The sequence below is a fragment of the Phaseolus vulgaris genome, chromosome 3 (assembly GCF_000499845.2).
Source record: "Phaseolus vulgaris cultivar G19833 chromosome 3, P. vulgaris v2.0, whole genome shotgun sequence".
Taxonomy (NCBI): Eukaryota; Viridiplantae; Streptophyta; class Magnoliopsida; order Fabales; family Fabaceae; genus Phaseolus; species Phaseolus vulgaris.
The window spans coordinates 38,011,491-38,029,392 of NC_023757.2; the positions used below are offsets into that span (position 1 = coordinate 38,011,491).

At 28.3% G+C, this 17,902-nt stretch overlaps 1 protein-coding gene across 1 annotated transcript; it reads left to right on the top strand.

Annotated features, from left to right (window-relative positions):
• The first annotated feature begins 13,874 nt into the window (after positions 1 to 13,874).
• Positions 13,875 to 17,443, top strand: LOC137807495 (cytochrome P450 734A1-like). The gene is made up of 5 exons (XM_068608162.1): positions 13,875 to 14,434; positions 15,537 to 15,760; positions 15,887 to 16,128; positions 16,215 to 16,581; positions 16,680 to 17,443. The coding sequence occupies exons 1-5, from the start codon at positions 14,158 to 14,160 to the stop codon at positions 17,184 to 17,186; spliced, it is 1,617 nt and encodes a 538-aa protein (XP_068464263.1). The 5' UTR covers positions 13,875 to 14,157; the 3' UTR covers positions 17,187 to 17,443.
• The last annotated feature ends 459 nt before the right edge of the window (positions 17,444 to 17,902 follow it).

A 17,902-nucleotide genomic window follows, 5' to 3' on the forward strand; every position in this document is an offset into this window, starting at 1 on the left:
CTAACATTAGTTTTTATTTAATTATTTTCTTGTAGTGTTAAGAGTACCGTCTAATAAATTTGAACATGTTAATATGGACATAAAAAATTAATTGTTTAGAAAAAAAATTAAATAATGTTGACATAAGAATAGTTTAGAAAATCGTTTCTATAATATAAGAATTTGTTCTTATAAATTAAAATTAACTCATACAAGGTAAAAGTATTTTTTTTAAAAAAAAAGATAAATTAGCTTATCTACAAACTAATTTAAATTTATATAAATTTATTATTATTTTTCTATCATCTTTTTATCTATATTTGTAAATAAATTGTTTTAATAATTTTAAAAAAGGAATTTATTAATAGTTTAAAATAATCTTAGTTCACAACTTGAAGTTTTCATTTTATATCCAAATATATTTTATATATTAAAAATATTTATTGAATATAATTTATTTATTTCTCCTACATATAATATATTTAGTTAGGGATTACCTATTATTGTAATTAAATGTACGAGAGTAATTTATATAATTCAAATTTAGTGAGGATTGCAGTTAAGATAAAATCAATATAGCACAATTCATAATTTAAATTAGTAAATTAAATATGTGTTTAGAAGGAATTATTAAAGAGGGTAAAATGTTTAAAACTTTTTATTTGTGGTGTCTATATGTGCATAATGACACACACACACACATATATATATATATATATATATATATATGATTTAATAGTTGGCATTTGCTCCATTTTTTAGTTGTTTAAAATAATGTTATGTTTAAATGATAATTTATTTATTTTATAGATTCTATTAAAAGTAAAAGTTATTTATTGTTTGGTTATAATATTTGATATATATAGTGTATAAGCAAAAACTGTTTGATTACAATTATATAAGACATTTATATTTTAAGAAATATAGGTTCTGTTTAGCAAAACTATTTCAAAGTCTAAAAAGAATATTTAGTTGAAAATTTTTAGCAAAAAATCGTATCTAAGCTTATGAAATTAGAAATGTTTAAATTAACTATTCAAATAATTGATAAGGGTAACTTAACATGGAATATATATTTATATGCTTAATTGATCTACATATTTATTAAAATATTTTAGCTAATTATATATATTTTTCATTAATTTTAAACTCTTATTGCTTTTTAAAAGATAGATATTTTGTTATTAATATCAACATTTTAACCTAATATATCAGCTCGAATAGTAGAATTAAAATTTTAAAACTTAAATTAAAGTATATTTTAAATATAAGTTTTAATATTATTATAAACATAACACTATTTCATACAAGATATAATCTATTAATGAAGATATTATTTCCGAGACACACATTTGTTGATAATGAAAACATAATCCGAACTCACATCTTAAGAAATTGCATTGGATATTTAGATTGAACAGAACGAGTCTTACTCATCTTTACTTCATATGGTAATTAAAATAATTAACTATATCCACAATTTCAACATTCTTTTTCAAAGTTGCTGTTAAATTTAAAAATAATAAAAACTTTTTTTTTTCAAATACTGATTATTTAAAAAAAACTTAGGATCGAAAGTGGGTGAATGAAGTGAAAGTAATGAAGTCGTGTTTGGTGTTGATTTCTTTTTATTTTTTAAAGCAATCTTATAATTAGACTTTTCTTTTTCTGAGGCTTCTTTCTACGTTGAAAAAATGTCAGGATCTGACAAGAGCTTAGAGAGTATTTAAAATGCTAAAAAGACATTGTATTGGTAACATCTGATTTGAGAGATATAGACTTTTCTTTATATCTATTACCAATTGCTAAGGCATGCGCAACCGCATGCCACTGATCGTGAAATACAACTTCAACCTTTTCCAAATTACCCTTCAAATAAGTGCGCATTTTGAAGATCCATCAACAACAAATATTCTCATTCCTCTCTTACCATCATTACTTGCCAAAGTTGATGAATTTCTTAAAACCATTGAATTTGAATCCTTCATCCTTGTACTGTGTTGTTGAATGCCAAGAAAACCAAATAGAGAAAGACAAGTGGCTACACACATGCCCAATATTAAACGTATGAGGTGAGGTTGACGCAAGTAAATTTGATTAAAATCATCATAATGAAGACGTATCAAATATAATATATCCATTCACATTCGCCCTCTAATTATACCTTATTTAATTAGTCTCCTACCAACTAAATCATTTTCATCACTTTTCAAGTTTCTCCTATTTGTGCAATGAGGACATATAGCTTGGAGAAAATTACATAACTCGTGTATCGATGCCAATTATTGTCAATTATTTTCTTGGCTTTTCGTTCCAGACCATCATTCAATTCAATTATTTGTTTTGTCTAATAATTCCAAAACTTTTTTTGTCAGCGTACTCTCTTTTTGTATTTTTAATCTCAAGATCGATGCAGGCTTTATAGTGGTCAATTAATAATCATTTTCGTTGTTTATTCCTCATTGTCCTTACATATTTTCTTAGATGCTCTCAGTTACCCCATGCCATATACTAGCTATATCTATCTATACATGTAAATACCAACTTCGGAATTCATACATCTTCATATAGTTACCATTGCATAATTAAGGAGGAAAAAATGATTCTTATGATCATTAATTGATTGATGATTATTGGAGACTCAAAGAGGTAAGGTCAATTTTATATCAATTAAAAATAAAATCACTTTAATATATATATAAGAAAGTGAGATATGGAATTATGTTCTAAGTTAAATAAAAGATGAAGGATGAATTAATTTGATTTATTTTTGTTTGAAGTAATGTTGTGATTCGCTTTATAAGTGATGTCTGACCATTGAGTGGGTATGGAATGTACATGTGCATGTTTATATGCATGCGTTGTCACTTGGGTTTAATAAAGCATAAAATTTGCAAAATTTTTCTCATGAAAATTGTCTATACAAATTTAGCCATGTAAGTCGAATAAGGCAAAAGAATGATCACAGTGGAATCTTTAGACATGGTCAGGTCCAAACTTTAACAGTAAATCAGACTCTTGAATAATGAATTCCCATCCCAAGATCTACATATATATATCTCTTCATTCGCTTTGTCAAGTACTTCAGACACAAACAAAATAGTTAAGCTATGCTGGTCACACAATGTGGGATTACTCTCAATGCATATTCACAGTGTTTTATCGGACCAAAGATCATGGAATAGGAAAACCACAAAACTAAACCATGCTTACTTTCAAAACTACTTATAACCTTTATACAAATTTTTAAATATTCACCAAATTTTTTTAAACAATGTCAATCCTGGGAAAACCCATGCTTGTGAGGATCATGGTGGTGCTTTTAATTACCCATCACAATGTTAATGATGATTATGATAGTAACCCTCTAGTTATGATGATGATGATAATATTGAAAACCATAATCTTAAAAAATGGTGGGGTATTGTGTTATTTACTTGTTAAAAGTTATGTTGTTAAACATTTTATTGATTTAATTTTTACGAATCCATTTTTTTAAGGAATATTAGACTTTATTTAATTGAGATAAAATTTTATGAAATATATATTTGGTATTGTGGTATGATTTGTAAAAAAAAAAAAGGAATTTTTAACTTACAAGAGAAATACACTCTAAAAAATACCACATTTTATATTGGTTCATAACGACGTGTGTGTCACTTTTTAATTATGACTTTAATTTGATATAAATTTCACATTTTATATCGATAGTAACTTTAAGGAATGATGAAGAATGCACATGTTAGTCACAAAATGTTGAAATTGACTCATTCTAATTTGATTGAGTTTTGAATTAGTGTTTATGTTTATTTTCTATGTTAGTGACTTCTAACCAGTTTTTAAACCCATATTAATGTTGACTTCTTATAACTTTTTCCCATGATAAAATACTTATGAAAAGTAAATTAAAAATGTATTAACTACTACCATTAGAATAATTAATATGATTGAATAAGCTAAAAGTATTTAAAAATAACTAAAACCGTTTGTCTTTATTCCTCCACTATTATTTATACATTTAAATTGCAATATTTAAACAACTAATTTAATATTAAAAAATATAATAGTTAAAAACATAAAGTATACTAAAGTATTAATGATAAATATAGTAAAAAATAATAAACTAGTAGCTCTAAACTTAATAGTTTATAAAAATATATAAATTACTAAACACTTTAAATTACTAATAAAATGATTTGGTATATGCTACACTTAGTAAAATTTGATTACTTTCTACTATTTTCTTCCTTAATCAAAATTAATTTTTTATCATCTCAACCAGTTTTTTCAATTTGTAAAATAACTCAATTTTTAATGGTTTATTGTAAATATTTGAATCTCTTCTTCAATTGGACAATATTTCATCTCTATTTCATTCTCTTTGGCCAGATCTCAGATCTTGTAAAATACTTAGGACCATCCATGAAACACTAAATTTTTTTGCATAATGCAATTTCAAACTTGTTGTTCCAAAATATCAATGTGAGAGTATCTTGCTTGTGATGTGTTACTTTCAAAATTATTCTTAGCCACAATCTCTAGGTTGAACAATTGTTGTTACAATATGGGTTGAACAATTATTGTTGTTGCAATATATTTTGCTTTGATGGTTGATAGAGCGACAACAAGTTGTTTCTTTGAAAATTGTGATATTGCCCCATTATTAGGATAAAATGCATATATTAGTGTATTTTCCTTGTTTCTAGATCTCATATTTAATCACTATCTGTATACCTAATAAGTTTTACTTTACTATTATTAGCATAAAAAACTCCATTGGTAAAAGTACCTTTGATGTATCACATAATTCTTTTAACTCCTTGCAAATGACACATATGTGGTTCTTCATGAATCTACTATGTAATCATACTTCAAATACAATATCTGGCCTTGTTGCACTGAAGTATTCCAATCAAACTCTTGTAGTAAGTTAATTATACTTTGTTGTCATTATTTTTTTCTTGTGTATTTCATTTTTTCTTCATTTGACATGGATGCCAATTTTGAATTCTCCACATTAAACTTCTTTAGAACGTATTTAGCATATTTATTTTGAGATATGAAAAATCCATCATCCTTTTCAATGGCTTCAATACCAAGAAAATAAGACTTAGACCCAAATCTGTCATTTCAAAAATTTTCTTTCATAGTCTCCTTGAACTTTGCAACTATTTTGAGATTATAGTCAATAAAGATTATTATTAACACAAAGATATACAATAAGAGTATTGTTGGAGTTAACAAATTTAATATATAAAGCATGTTCAAATGGGCATATCTGAAAGTCATTTTATGCAAAGTATGAATCAATCTTTTTATAATAAATTCTTGGTGCCTACTTCAAATTATACAATGTTTTCTTTAATTTGTAGATTTTATCTTCCTTACATTTAATCACATAACTTGGACACTACTCAACGTATAAAATAGACTTTGACTCTATATAGTTTGAGCTAAAATAGATAAACTCATATGAATTGAATCTAATATAGCAATAGGAGAAAATACCTAAAAATTATCAATATCTAGTTTATGCTTGTATTATTTTGTCATAATCTCACTTTAAAATGATCACTTTGTCTCATAAACAAATCTATCAACTCCTATATTCCATTCTTTTGTATTGCATAAATCTCAACATTTATGACTTTTCTCTAATTATGATCTTTTACAGGTTCTTCAAAAAAGTCACTAGCTCAAAATTTTAAAATAAATAATTTGTTTATCACATGGATTATTATCATTATCCATAACATAATCCTCGAGTCGTGTAGGTCGTCTTTGTTGCCTATGTGATCTTTCATAAATCATATATATATATATATATATATATAATTAGCGGATGAGAGAGTCCATGTTGCTAAAAAAAATTTATAAAATCGATATATTATTGACCTCCATCTATTTTCAAAACTTTATTTTAAATTTCTTTTTTTCTACAAATGTCTTGAAAACGTCACACATTTCTATTTTTTACTTCAATAAATTCACTCATATTTTAAACTTACTTAAAATATAATTTCATAAAGTAATATTGTTCTAAACTCTCTTATATTTTAAAATGAATCTTCTTATTAAAGAAAATATGAGAAACAATTTCAAAATTTAAAAAAATAAAAAAAGTAAGTTTAGAGATAAGGTGATATTTATAAAATAAATTAATAAATAAAATTCTATTGCATATATTAAATAAAACTTAAAATATTTTAATCTTTATTCTTTTTAAAATTATCTCCACTTTTTTAAATATCTTACAAAGATAGAAACTAGGTCTTATTTCTTATAGTATTTATATTTATTATTTTTAAATATTCTTTTAAATGTTGATAATATATAAATATTTTGATATAATTATGTTAGTAGAATGCATTTATATTCATCTAATGAGTTAAAATAGATAGCATGATTATTGCTTATTTTTTTATAAGATTATTGCTTTTTTTTTACAAGATTATTCCTTATTTAATAATCTCGCGCGTTGTATGAAAAAAAAAATGTAGTTTATAAAATAATAGGAGGCAATTTTTTTTCTTAACTTCAAATTTATGTGTCCAAGAAATTTAACCATCTATCATCAATGAGTATGAGTTTTGTCCGTAAAGATTAGTAGATAACATATACTTTATAACAAATAATAAATAAATTAACGGGTAGCCGACGAACTTGTGGTTGATATTAGATAATGGATAATGACATTTTTTAATAAAAAGAAAGACTCCATTTCAATGTCTTGTTCAAGGAAATTAATTTCCGAACTACTCAAATAATCTATTTATTAGAACATTTCTAATTGTTGTGGAATCGATAACTACAATTTAAATTCACCTTTCTCTTATTAATCTTTCAAAATATTTTTTAAGAAAAAAAGTTATGATAGAACTCCACACTTCAAATTAAATAATATTTTAATTATAATAATTAACTCTAACAATATTTTAAACGTACTTGAAGTGGAAATACCAAAATAAAAATATAAAATTTAAAGTATAATTATTTTATAAATTTTATTAAATATATTAATATAACATAATTAAAATCTTAAAATTAAGATATAAGTGTTTAATAAGATCCTAAATCTTAAAAAATAAATATTTTTTTCAATATAAACAACACATCTTTAGAAAACTACTATGAAATTAATATTTAATTATGAAAAATAAAGCTGTAAATAAAAAATTATAAAAAGTGTTGCTTTTATTAGACATTACCATTTAAACAAAATTTGTGAGAGTTGTTTAAAATTACTTAGCATGACTGGATCGAGTATATATTCTTAGTTTTATTTGTTATTTTAAAGTTAAATGTTTTAACTTTTTGTTATTAGATCCTTTTTATAAAAGGACATTATCGTTTTCTTTAGACCAAAATATATTATTTATTATTTATTATTATAGTTAGTAAATTCATTCTTAAAATATATATATATGTTTTAATAACTAAAATACATATTTTTTAATGTGAAAACTTCCTTACAAATACGTATTGATGCATTTTTGTATAATTTTAATAATTCAATAACTACATATTTAATAAAAAAATACTAGTATTTACTCTATGTCGTGGAAAACTTAAACATGCAAAATAAAAAGAATAGAAAATGGGTGAATGGACGAAGAATTTAATTAAAATATTAAGGATAAACACGAGAACAAATCGTATATTGTAAGTTAATTAAACAACTTACAAAGTAGTATTTATACATTAACTTGAGGTCTAATTCAGTTTACTAGGATAAAAATTCTTAATATGCATTTAACTTCTACTAATATAAAAAAGAGTAGAATTTGTCTCTTGAAAATTTATACAAACTGTTGAAAAATAATTATAAGCTAGTGACACAAAGTTCATCAAATATTGTAGCTAAATAACTTACTTTAAGCTAGCAATTTGAACTTTTAGAACTTTTTTTTATCTTAAGTACACAAGTTAGAGATTTTTTATTTTTTCGAATCTATGTGGATCGAAAAATATTTATCATACCTTATAAAAAATTTAGACATAAATTGTGATAAATTAGACATATATTTATCATAGTTAAAAATGAATAGTATGATAAAATGTTGAGAAAAGTGATTTGGTTGAATTGTGGAGTGGAGTTATTTGCAAGTTTTTGTTAAAGGTGATGAGATATATGTTGAGGTGGCAGTTGATTTTGTGATGGAAGGTTTGTATTGAAATTATTTATGGATGATGGTATTAATGTGTAAGTGGCAATGTTAACTATTATTGGATAATTATTAATGATTGAGAGAGAGATAGAGAGAGAGTTTGGGGTAAGTTTGTGATGAAATGAAATCAGTTGACAGAATGAAGAAAATGAGAGAGGTGGGTTGTGAAAGAAAGGGTTTCCTATTTTGTCGAATCTGGCTTAGAAACATAAATTGATTGTGGAATGAAAGTCATGAGGCAGCTCTAAGCCGTTGAGTTCTGTTATAAATTTGTAGGACCCATGAGGGGCACATGGCCCCAAGATGTCTTGGGTCTATTAGGACAACATTAGGGACGGGTGCCTTTGCGTGGGCACCCCACTGTTGGGTCAACTAGAGCATATTTCCCCACCTAATGCACACAAGGATACCCTAACCTAGACACCCTTGTTCCCATGTGCACAAATTTAAGAGCAACATTCCAAAACGACAACCTCCTTTGTGCTTTGCTTTCTCTTCCCCTCACTTTCTCATAACACCCATCATCTTATTTTTCCACAATAAGGAACATGGTGAGAACAAACCTAAGTTACCATTTTCATCCAACCAACTTCTATATAAATTCTTAATTACTCACACACATCTATAATTATTACTTCTAAAACACATTTCTCTACAACACATTCGTCATTCATGTGCATATCATTTCTTGAGAATCTCATGCATAATTTCAAATTAGTTTCTTTCTCCATGTGGAATATAGGAATATAGAATGAGGTGTTGACTATTTGAACCCAAGAGGGATCACAGTGCAGATGGGTAAACTTGATTATTAGTTATCATTTTAAATGAAAATAATGAACCCATTCGCATTTGTCTTAGGACTTGCTATATTCTAATTGTGGCCATAGGGTTGGAGTGTGCCACATATCCCCTTTGTCACTTTCTCTTCCCCTACTTTCCCTATTTTATATGGAGTCCAAAAAGAAATTTTACATTTACATACAAAATTATAAAACAACATGTAGATTTTGTTGTACACAAGGTGACATATCTATAACTAAATTCCCTTTTTCTCTGTGACAGTTTACATAAACGATGCAACTGCTACTTATGTTGCTGCTTGATTGGGGGAAAAACCGTCTAGTCAGAGGCCATTGTTCAAAAAATGGGTCCCTTCCATTTTTAAGTGTGACCATTGCCAATGATTCAATTTCAGTTACCAACATAAGTTATTATTGGGGAAAAAATGACCTCTCCAACGGTATGCATGTATATATAGATCTTCATAATTAAAAAAAAAATCCATCATATATAATCTGGAACGCTAATTAATTTAATCTCTGCCATTGTTTTTATTCATTAATATTAGTTTGATGAAATAGAAATAAGGTTCCTCCGCCAAGCATGGTAGAATAATTTGAAAAACTAAGGAATTGGCATTGCAGTGAGAAAAGTGGTAGTGAAGAGACACAAAATGAGGTGAATGTTTTTATATAAAAAATGGATAGATTCAACCTTGACGGCAAACAAGGTGGTGACAAATTAGCAATGATGGTCGTGAAAAATGAGAGAATTGGAAGTTTAATAAGGAATATGATTAGATTGAGACTTGGAGGAGTTTGAAAGGGATGGATGGGATCGTGGTTTTTCAAATTTTAGTACACACTTTTCTCACTCCTTCGTATAAATATAACTCTTTTTTATTTTACAATTTTCAAAATAATTTTTTTACCTTTTTTTTTTCTTCTCAAAATTTCTCAATCATACCTTAATATCTATTAACGAGAAACATATTACTGTGGACGTAGAAGTCCAATATGGGCTCTGTAGTTTTTTAATTACAAATAATCTTTTTTTTCGAAGTACTTCAGTTATGTTATTATAGTTATTTTAGAATTGCACTGTGTTCCTTGAATAAATTACTAGTAATATCTTGCACTTTAATTTTATCTATTTTAATGTAAAATACAATTCATACAGTTTTGTTAAGAAATAAATTTTGAATTACTCAATCTTTTAAATCTATTTATAAGATACATATATATATAATGTTTTATATTTATTCAATTTTTAATACACAATTATCAACTCATATACAAAATTTTATAATGAATAATTTAATAATAAATTATCTGATCAGTTAAAAAAACTATCATTATAATAAACTATAAATAACTTTAAATACTGGTTGTTAATATTTTTTTGGAAGGTAACTTAATTCATATTTAGTAAGAATGAAAAAGAAAAGTTGATGATTGCAGTATTTTAAATCTCATTTCATATTTTAAGTTTTAAGATGCATACAGAAAATTTCTAACACATACTGGTTGTTAAGAAATACAAAAAGGTATTTTTTTTTACGTAGGATGGTCATAATAATTTTTAAACTAAAATCTCGTATTAACTACTCAAGTTATAATGTAATATTTAATATTACTTACTAATTCTTACATGATTTTTAATGAGATCATTAACCAATATCTTAAAAATATATAGTCGATAGTAGAGTTCTTTAAAATTAAACAAAAGATAATATATTAAATGTGTTTTTTCTGGCTCAATTCCCTATCTAACACCATTTACATCTTTATTTTCCTATCTAGCACCCTTTTGTTTTTATTTCCCTATCTAGCACTCTTTTATTTTTTATTTCGCACCATTTTAAAAATAAATAAATAAATAATAAATTATTATTTTTTAATAATTTTAATTTTGAATGCATTAAAAATAAATATTTTTAATGTTTAAAATAATTAGAAATATAATTAATGAATAAATAAATGAATTTTTACAAAATAAAAACAAAAAAGTAATAAATTAAAAATGTTTAGTTTAAAATTATTATTTTTAAAAATGAAGAAAATAAAAAATTAAACTCTACAACAACATAAAAGTTGAATTTATAAACATACATTAGTATTTATTTTTATTATTATTGATGATGTAATCATGTTAATTTCAAGTAAAAAATACAGGACATATTTATAAAAAAAAACAAAGTCAATTAGTATTAATTAACAGTGGACACATAAATAATATTGAAGTGTTTACCTAAATGCAAAATTCTAAAAAAAACTAATACACATGTTACACTTAATGCTTAAAAATGAGACAAAAAAATAAGTATAGAAAATAAAAACAACAACAATAAAATAAAAACAAAAAATAGATATAAATAAAGAATGACAGAAAAAAAAATAACAACTAAAAACATAAAAGATATAAAATAAAGGCAAAACAAAATAAGATAAAGATAAAAGATATAAAAAAAATTCAAACAAGATAAAGATAAGAGATATAAAGCGATATTAAATAAATATATGTTGATCATAAAAAGGAAAATAAATAAAAGATTATTTAAAAATGAGAAGAAAAAAATGCAAAAATAAATAAGTCTAGAAAATAAAAAAACAACAATAAAATAAAAACAAAAACCATAAATAAATAAATAAAGATTGCAGAATTAAAAATAATAACTAAAAACATAAAAGGTATAAAATAAAGGAAAAACAAAATAAGATAAAGATAAAAGATATAAAAAAAATCAAATAAATCAAAACAAGATAAATATAAGAGATATAAGACGATACTAAATAAGTATGTTTAATATGTTTCTAGTTATTATTATTTTTTCTGCAATTCTTTATTTATTTCTATTTATGTTTTTATTCATTAATTATATTTCTAACTATTTTAAATACTAAAAATATATTTTTTTAATGCATTCAAAATTAAAATTATAAAAAAAATTACTGGATTGTGCAATTCTCGTCATTAATTATGTTTCATTTTGCACAAACTATTTAATGTACCGCTGAAGAAAATATCAAATGAATGATCATCTTTTATTTATTTTCCTTTTTATGATCAACATATACTTATTTAATATCGCTTTATATCTCTTATCTTTATCTTGTTTGAATTTTTTTTATATCTTTTATCTTTATCTTATTTTGTTTTGCCTTTATTTTATATCTTTTATGTTTTTAGTTGTTATTTTTTTTCTGTCATTCTTTACTTATATCTATTTTTTGTTTTTATTTTATTGTTGTTGTTTTTATTTTCTATACTTATTTTTTTGGTCTCATTTTTAAGCATTAAGTGTAACATGTGTATTAGTTTTTTTTAGAATTTTGCATTTAGGTAAACACTTCAATATTATTTATGTGTCCACTGTTAATTAATACTAATTAACTTTATTTTTTTTTTATAAATATGTCCTGTATTTTTTACTTGAAATTAACATGATTACATCATCAATAATAATAAAAATAAATACTAATGTATGTTTATAGATTCAACTTTTATGTTGTTGTAGAGTTTAATTTTTTATTTTCTTCATTTAAAAAAAAAATTTAAACTAAACATTTTTAATTTATTACTTTTTTGTTTTTATTTTGTAAAAACTCATTTATTTATTCATTAATTATATTTCTAATTATTTTAAACATTAAAAATATTTATTTTTTAATGCATTCAAAATTAAAATTATTAAAAAATAATAATTTATTATTTATTTATTTATTTTTAAAATGGTGCTAGATAGGGAAATAAAAAATAAAAGAGTGCTAAATAGGAAAATAAAAACAAAAGGGTGCTAGATAGGGAAATAAAAACAAAAGAGTGCTAGATAGGGAAATAAAGATGTAAATGGTGCTAGATAGAGAATTGAGCCTGGTTTTGGTCCTTACACATTTTTTATTCATCTTTTAAAATTTGAAATTACTTTTTTACTTTTTAAAATAATTTTTTGATTTTCATTCCTTCACCATCTGAAATCGTTATTTCTTTTTATATTTTTATTTAAAATAAATATTATTAGTTTATAAATGCATAGCTTTTTTTTATATATATTTTGACAATTCTATCAAAAAAACATGAGCCACGTGACAATAAAGATATTTTTTAAATTTTTTTTAAAAAAGTGAAAACATTTTTTATAAAAACGTTATTCATTTTACTAGAACTAAAGGTTTAAGTTTTAAATATTTTTTGTAAAGATGGTGCATGTAATTTACTTAAATTAATCATCAGATGATAAATTAATTTTCAAGTTGACAAATTCTACATGTAGTGGAAAGCTGAAAACGTGTTTATCAAAACTACTTTTCTATTTGTGTTTGATTCATTTCATTTGAGATTAAGTTGAGCAAAATTATTAAGTGGTATAAAGTTTTTTCTTATCAAGCATATAATATCTAATAATATTTGTTTGGGTGATCAGGTTTAAAATTCTTAATTTACGTGTATATGCTTGCTGATATTTCAATTAAGTAATGTTCTATTTTTTTTTAGCGAATGAAATATTTTTATAATCAACTTTAAAAACACATAAATATTTTAAATGACATCATAATTGAAATTTATAATAATAAACATCTTCGATTGTATACAGATCATGTTTTAGAATTACAGTAAATAGTATAAATTATCATATAATGTTATTTTTAGTTTGTGAGGATTTTGTTTTAAAATATAAAGATTAAGATAAGAAAGAAGGTAAAATTGACATTAGTGAGTATGTTTTTTGTTGGTTGGGAGTGTAAAGCAGTATGATGTAGGAAGCTAAAGAGAGATTTTGAGTAAGAAAATGTGAGAAGCGTGTGTGAAGAAAATGGGAAAATGTAAGTAGTAGAAGGAAGAAGAAGTAAAATAAGAAAAAGATGTGGGTGCTAAAATCCAAAAGAGAAGAAGGGCAACATGGTCTTGTTACGTTTTAAATAAGGTTCACATTGGTTGACCCTTAGGATTGGAGTGGCGGCCCCTACGCCGTTGGCCTTGGTTAGTTCATCTTTCTCTCTCTCTCTTCATGTCCTTCACTCTAGTATTAAAAAGCCAAGCCACTAACAACCAACATAACAAAGCAGATAAGAAGCAAACCCAACCCAGACCCTGCTCTCTCTGCACCACTGTGTCTGTGTGCTGTGTGCTGTGTCCACACTAAGGAGATACAGAAACCAACCAAGCAACATTTTCCCTCTTGTCTTCTCTCATCTCATCTTAACTACAAAACCATACCATACCATATATGGACGGCCTCTTCTCCTCCCTCAAGCTTCTCTCCCTCTCCTTCATGTTCTTTTTCTTCCTCCTCAAGCTCACCGTCCTCCTCTGGTGGCGACCCAGAAAAATTCAAGGCCACTTCTCCAAGCAAGGCATCAGAGGACCCCCTTATCGTTTCTTCATTGGAAACGTTAAGGAACTTGTCGCCATGATGTTGAAGGCCTCTTCCAAACCCATGCCTTTCTCCCACAACATTCTCCCCAGAGTCCTTTCCTTCTACCATCACTGGAAGAAAATTTATGGTATACATTCTCTTCCACCTTTTTCATTTCTCAATTTCAAAACCCAACTAATGCACTTCTTCTTCCAACACCCTTTTCACTCCTCTCTCTGCCTGCTTCCAACCACCACTCCTCTTCACCATCCTTAAAGTTCGCGCTCTTCACTGCCATCATCATCATCTTTCTTTTCCTACTTCTTTCATACTTCCATCGCAATTTTATGCTTTTCAACCCTCCAAGGACCCCTTCCGGATTTAGGGTGCTTCTTTTTCGAAACTTTTCAGGCTTTTCTTTTTCTCAGTTTGTTACTTCCTTGCCGTTTGATGCATGATGTTGAAGTTCCAGGGTTGGACGGTAGCTACCTCCTCCTCCTTCTCTCCCTTTTTCCCTTCTTTCTTGATAACTACCCTCCTTCCTTGAGCAATCCTTTCTTGCCTCAAAATCCAACAAGCCTTCGGCTTGATGTGCAATGTAATCAGACATTGGTTTCCCAGTGACTGCGTGCTCTGTAAGGGTGTCAGTAATACAAATATTGTCCATATTCTTAACTTCATTTCACTATTAAAAAGAAAAATACACACAGAAACATATATCTAGCTTGTTGACTAAGTGCCGTGAATGTATACAGTGATAATAATTTTTATGATGTGTAAGTGCACTCTGTTGGCATTGCGGAGTTGTCATCTGCTTTTCCATTGTCCTCTTTGTTTTGTTTTTGTATGCGAGGAATTGAAATGTGACAATGTTGTTGTATATGTTTGGTAACCGTTTTAAAATTGACTTGTCTTCTTCCTACCTCCTGTTATCTCTCTCAATGTCTCTGTGCTGTAGGGTCTACACTACACTATCCATGCCCCCTCTGAAACTAATGGCTGTCATGTTTCCTGCTTCTTCCTCTTTTGCAAACTTCACACTTACTACTTGCGGGACTGTGCTACTTCCAACTTTGTGTTAAAAATCAATCCCCATTTCACCTCACCCTTCTTTTTTAATCACACCTTTTCAAATCCTACCAACACACTAATAAACCAAAAATTAGTAACTTTAATATTATTCACTAATGAATCAGTTAGTTAATTAATTAATTAATTAATTATTAATTAATAGTACTTTTTTGATCCAGGTGCAACATTCCTAGTTTGGTTTGGACCCACCGTTCGTCTCACCGTCTCTGATCCAGACCTCATCCGGGAAATCTTCACATCCAAGTCAGAATTTTACGAGAAAAACGAAGCTCCACCCCTTGTGAAGCAGCTAGAAGGTGATGGCCTCCTTAGCCTCAAAGGAGAAAAATGGGCTCACCATCGAAGAATTATCTCTCCCACTTTTCACATGGAGAATCTCAAAGTAATTAATTAAGTCCTACCCCGCCCCATTGTTATTATTATTAAAACAAGTATATGGATACTGAATCCTTTTTTTTAAATATATAAATGAGATTTGGGTGTCTAAAGGTAGACGTTTTTTAATTAGTTGCTGATACCGGTGATGGCAACAAGCGTGGTTGAGATGTTGGAAAAGTGGTCGGCAATGGGTGAGAAGGGTGAGGTGGAAATCGAAGTTTCGGAGTGGTTTCAGAGCCTGACAGAGGATGTCATTACGAGGACGGCATTCGGAAGCAGCTACGAAGATGGAAAAGCCATTTTCCGGCTACAGGGGCAACAGATGGACTTGGCCGCCGACGCCTTCCAGAAAGTGTTCATTCCAGGTTACAGGTAAGTGATTGATATCCATTTAATTGAGTGATTAATCTGAAAATTGGAAATTAACAGGAAATTAGGGGGTGAATGTGTATGTGCAGATTTGTGCCCACAAGGAGGAATATAAAGTCATGGAAGTTGGAGAAGGAGATAAAGAAATCGCTGGTGAAGCTGATAGAGCGACGGAGGGAGAACACGGAGAGGGTGGAGAAGGGGGCAAAGGATTTGTTGGGGCTAATGATTGAGGCGTCGAACAGGAATTCGACGAATGTGACAGTGGATGACATTGTGGAAGAGTGCAAGAGCTTTTTCTTTGCAGGGAAACAGACCACATCCAACCTGCTGACGTGGACGACCATTCTCCTAGCTATGCACCCACACTGGCAGGTACGGGCACGTGAGGAGGTTCTCAAGATGTGTGGATCACGTGACCTTCCAACCAAAGACCATGTTGCAAAGCTGAGGACGGTAAGCAAGTTAATTATGGTTATTATGTGGAGACCTTCTCAAGGGAACATCTTCTCAAGCAGTGGGTGAATAATGTGTTTGGGTGTGATGTGGTGCAGGTGAGCATGATTGTGAACGAGTCGCTGAGGCTGTACCCGCCCACCATCGCCACAATCAGACGTGCCAAGACGGACGTGGAGTTGGGGGGGTACAAGATACCACGTGGGACGGAGCTGTTGATTCCAATCCTGGCCGTTCATCACGATCAGGCCATATGGGGAAACGACGCCAACGAGTTCAATCCTGGGCGTTTCAGCGAGGGGGTGGCCCGCGCCGCGAACCATCCTTTGGCCTTCATACCGTTTGGGGTGGGTGTGCGCACATGCATCGGACAAAACCTGGCAGTGCTACAAACCAAACTGGCCCTCGCAATCATACTGCAGCGTTTTAGTTTCAGGTTGGCCCCTAGTTATCAGCACGCACCAACGGTCCTCATGCTACTCTACCCTCAGTACGGCGCTCCAATCATTTTCCGACACTTGTCCACGCTGGACCATCCTCACTGCCCTCCTCCGCCGCCTCCTCCTCCTCCTCCTCCTCCTCAACCTCAACCCTCCTCCTCCTAGTTCATCTCAACTCAACTGTATAGGTGCCTTCTTCAGCTCAGGGACTCCACCATCTGTTTCTTGGCCAAGTGTCTTTTGCCAATTGCAATTTAGCTTCCTTTTCTTTCACTTATAGGACTAGAACCAGTACATGCCTAACAATTCCCTACATACCTCCTTCTTCTCTTCGCTTCTCCATCATCCTCTGTATATTTTCCTTCATTTTTTTACAGACTTTTCTAATTTTGTAATCAATTTTTGGCCCTTTTCTTTTCTCATCATCATTATTTTCTATTCTTCACTCTTCATCAAAATTTAATTAAATATTAAATATATATATATGCTCTCCGCATTTTCAAATTGCTACGCTCCATATTAAATAAAATGCATCATATCGTTTTTAAACTCTTTCTCAACCTTCACGTTATACAATTGCTCCTGAAAAGTACAGAATTGTGTACCCCGATGGAAGGGTCACGGGTAAGCAAAAAACGACCTGTTAATTCATACATTTTGTTTTTCAATTTTATTTTATTACGAGGGTTTTATTATTTCAAGTTATACGCAAGTAAGGAACCTTTTTCTCCAGAATCGGATAACTCAAAATAATGCACTAGACGCAGCACAATAAGCCAAACTTTTTCTCTAACAAGACAACTCAATCCATCATTAGTAATCATCTCCTTTCATTTTGGTGACTTGCAAATCAAGTGGAATTCGACTATTTAGATATAAGA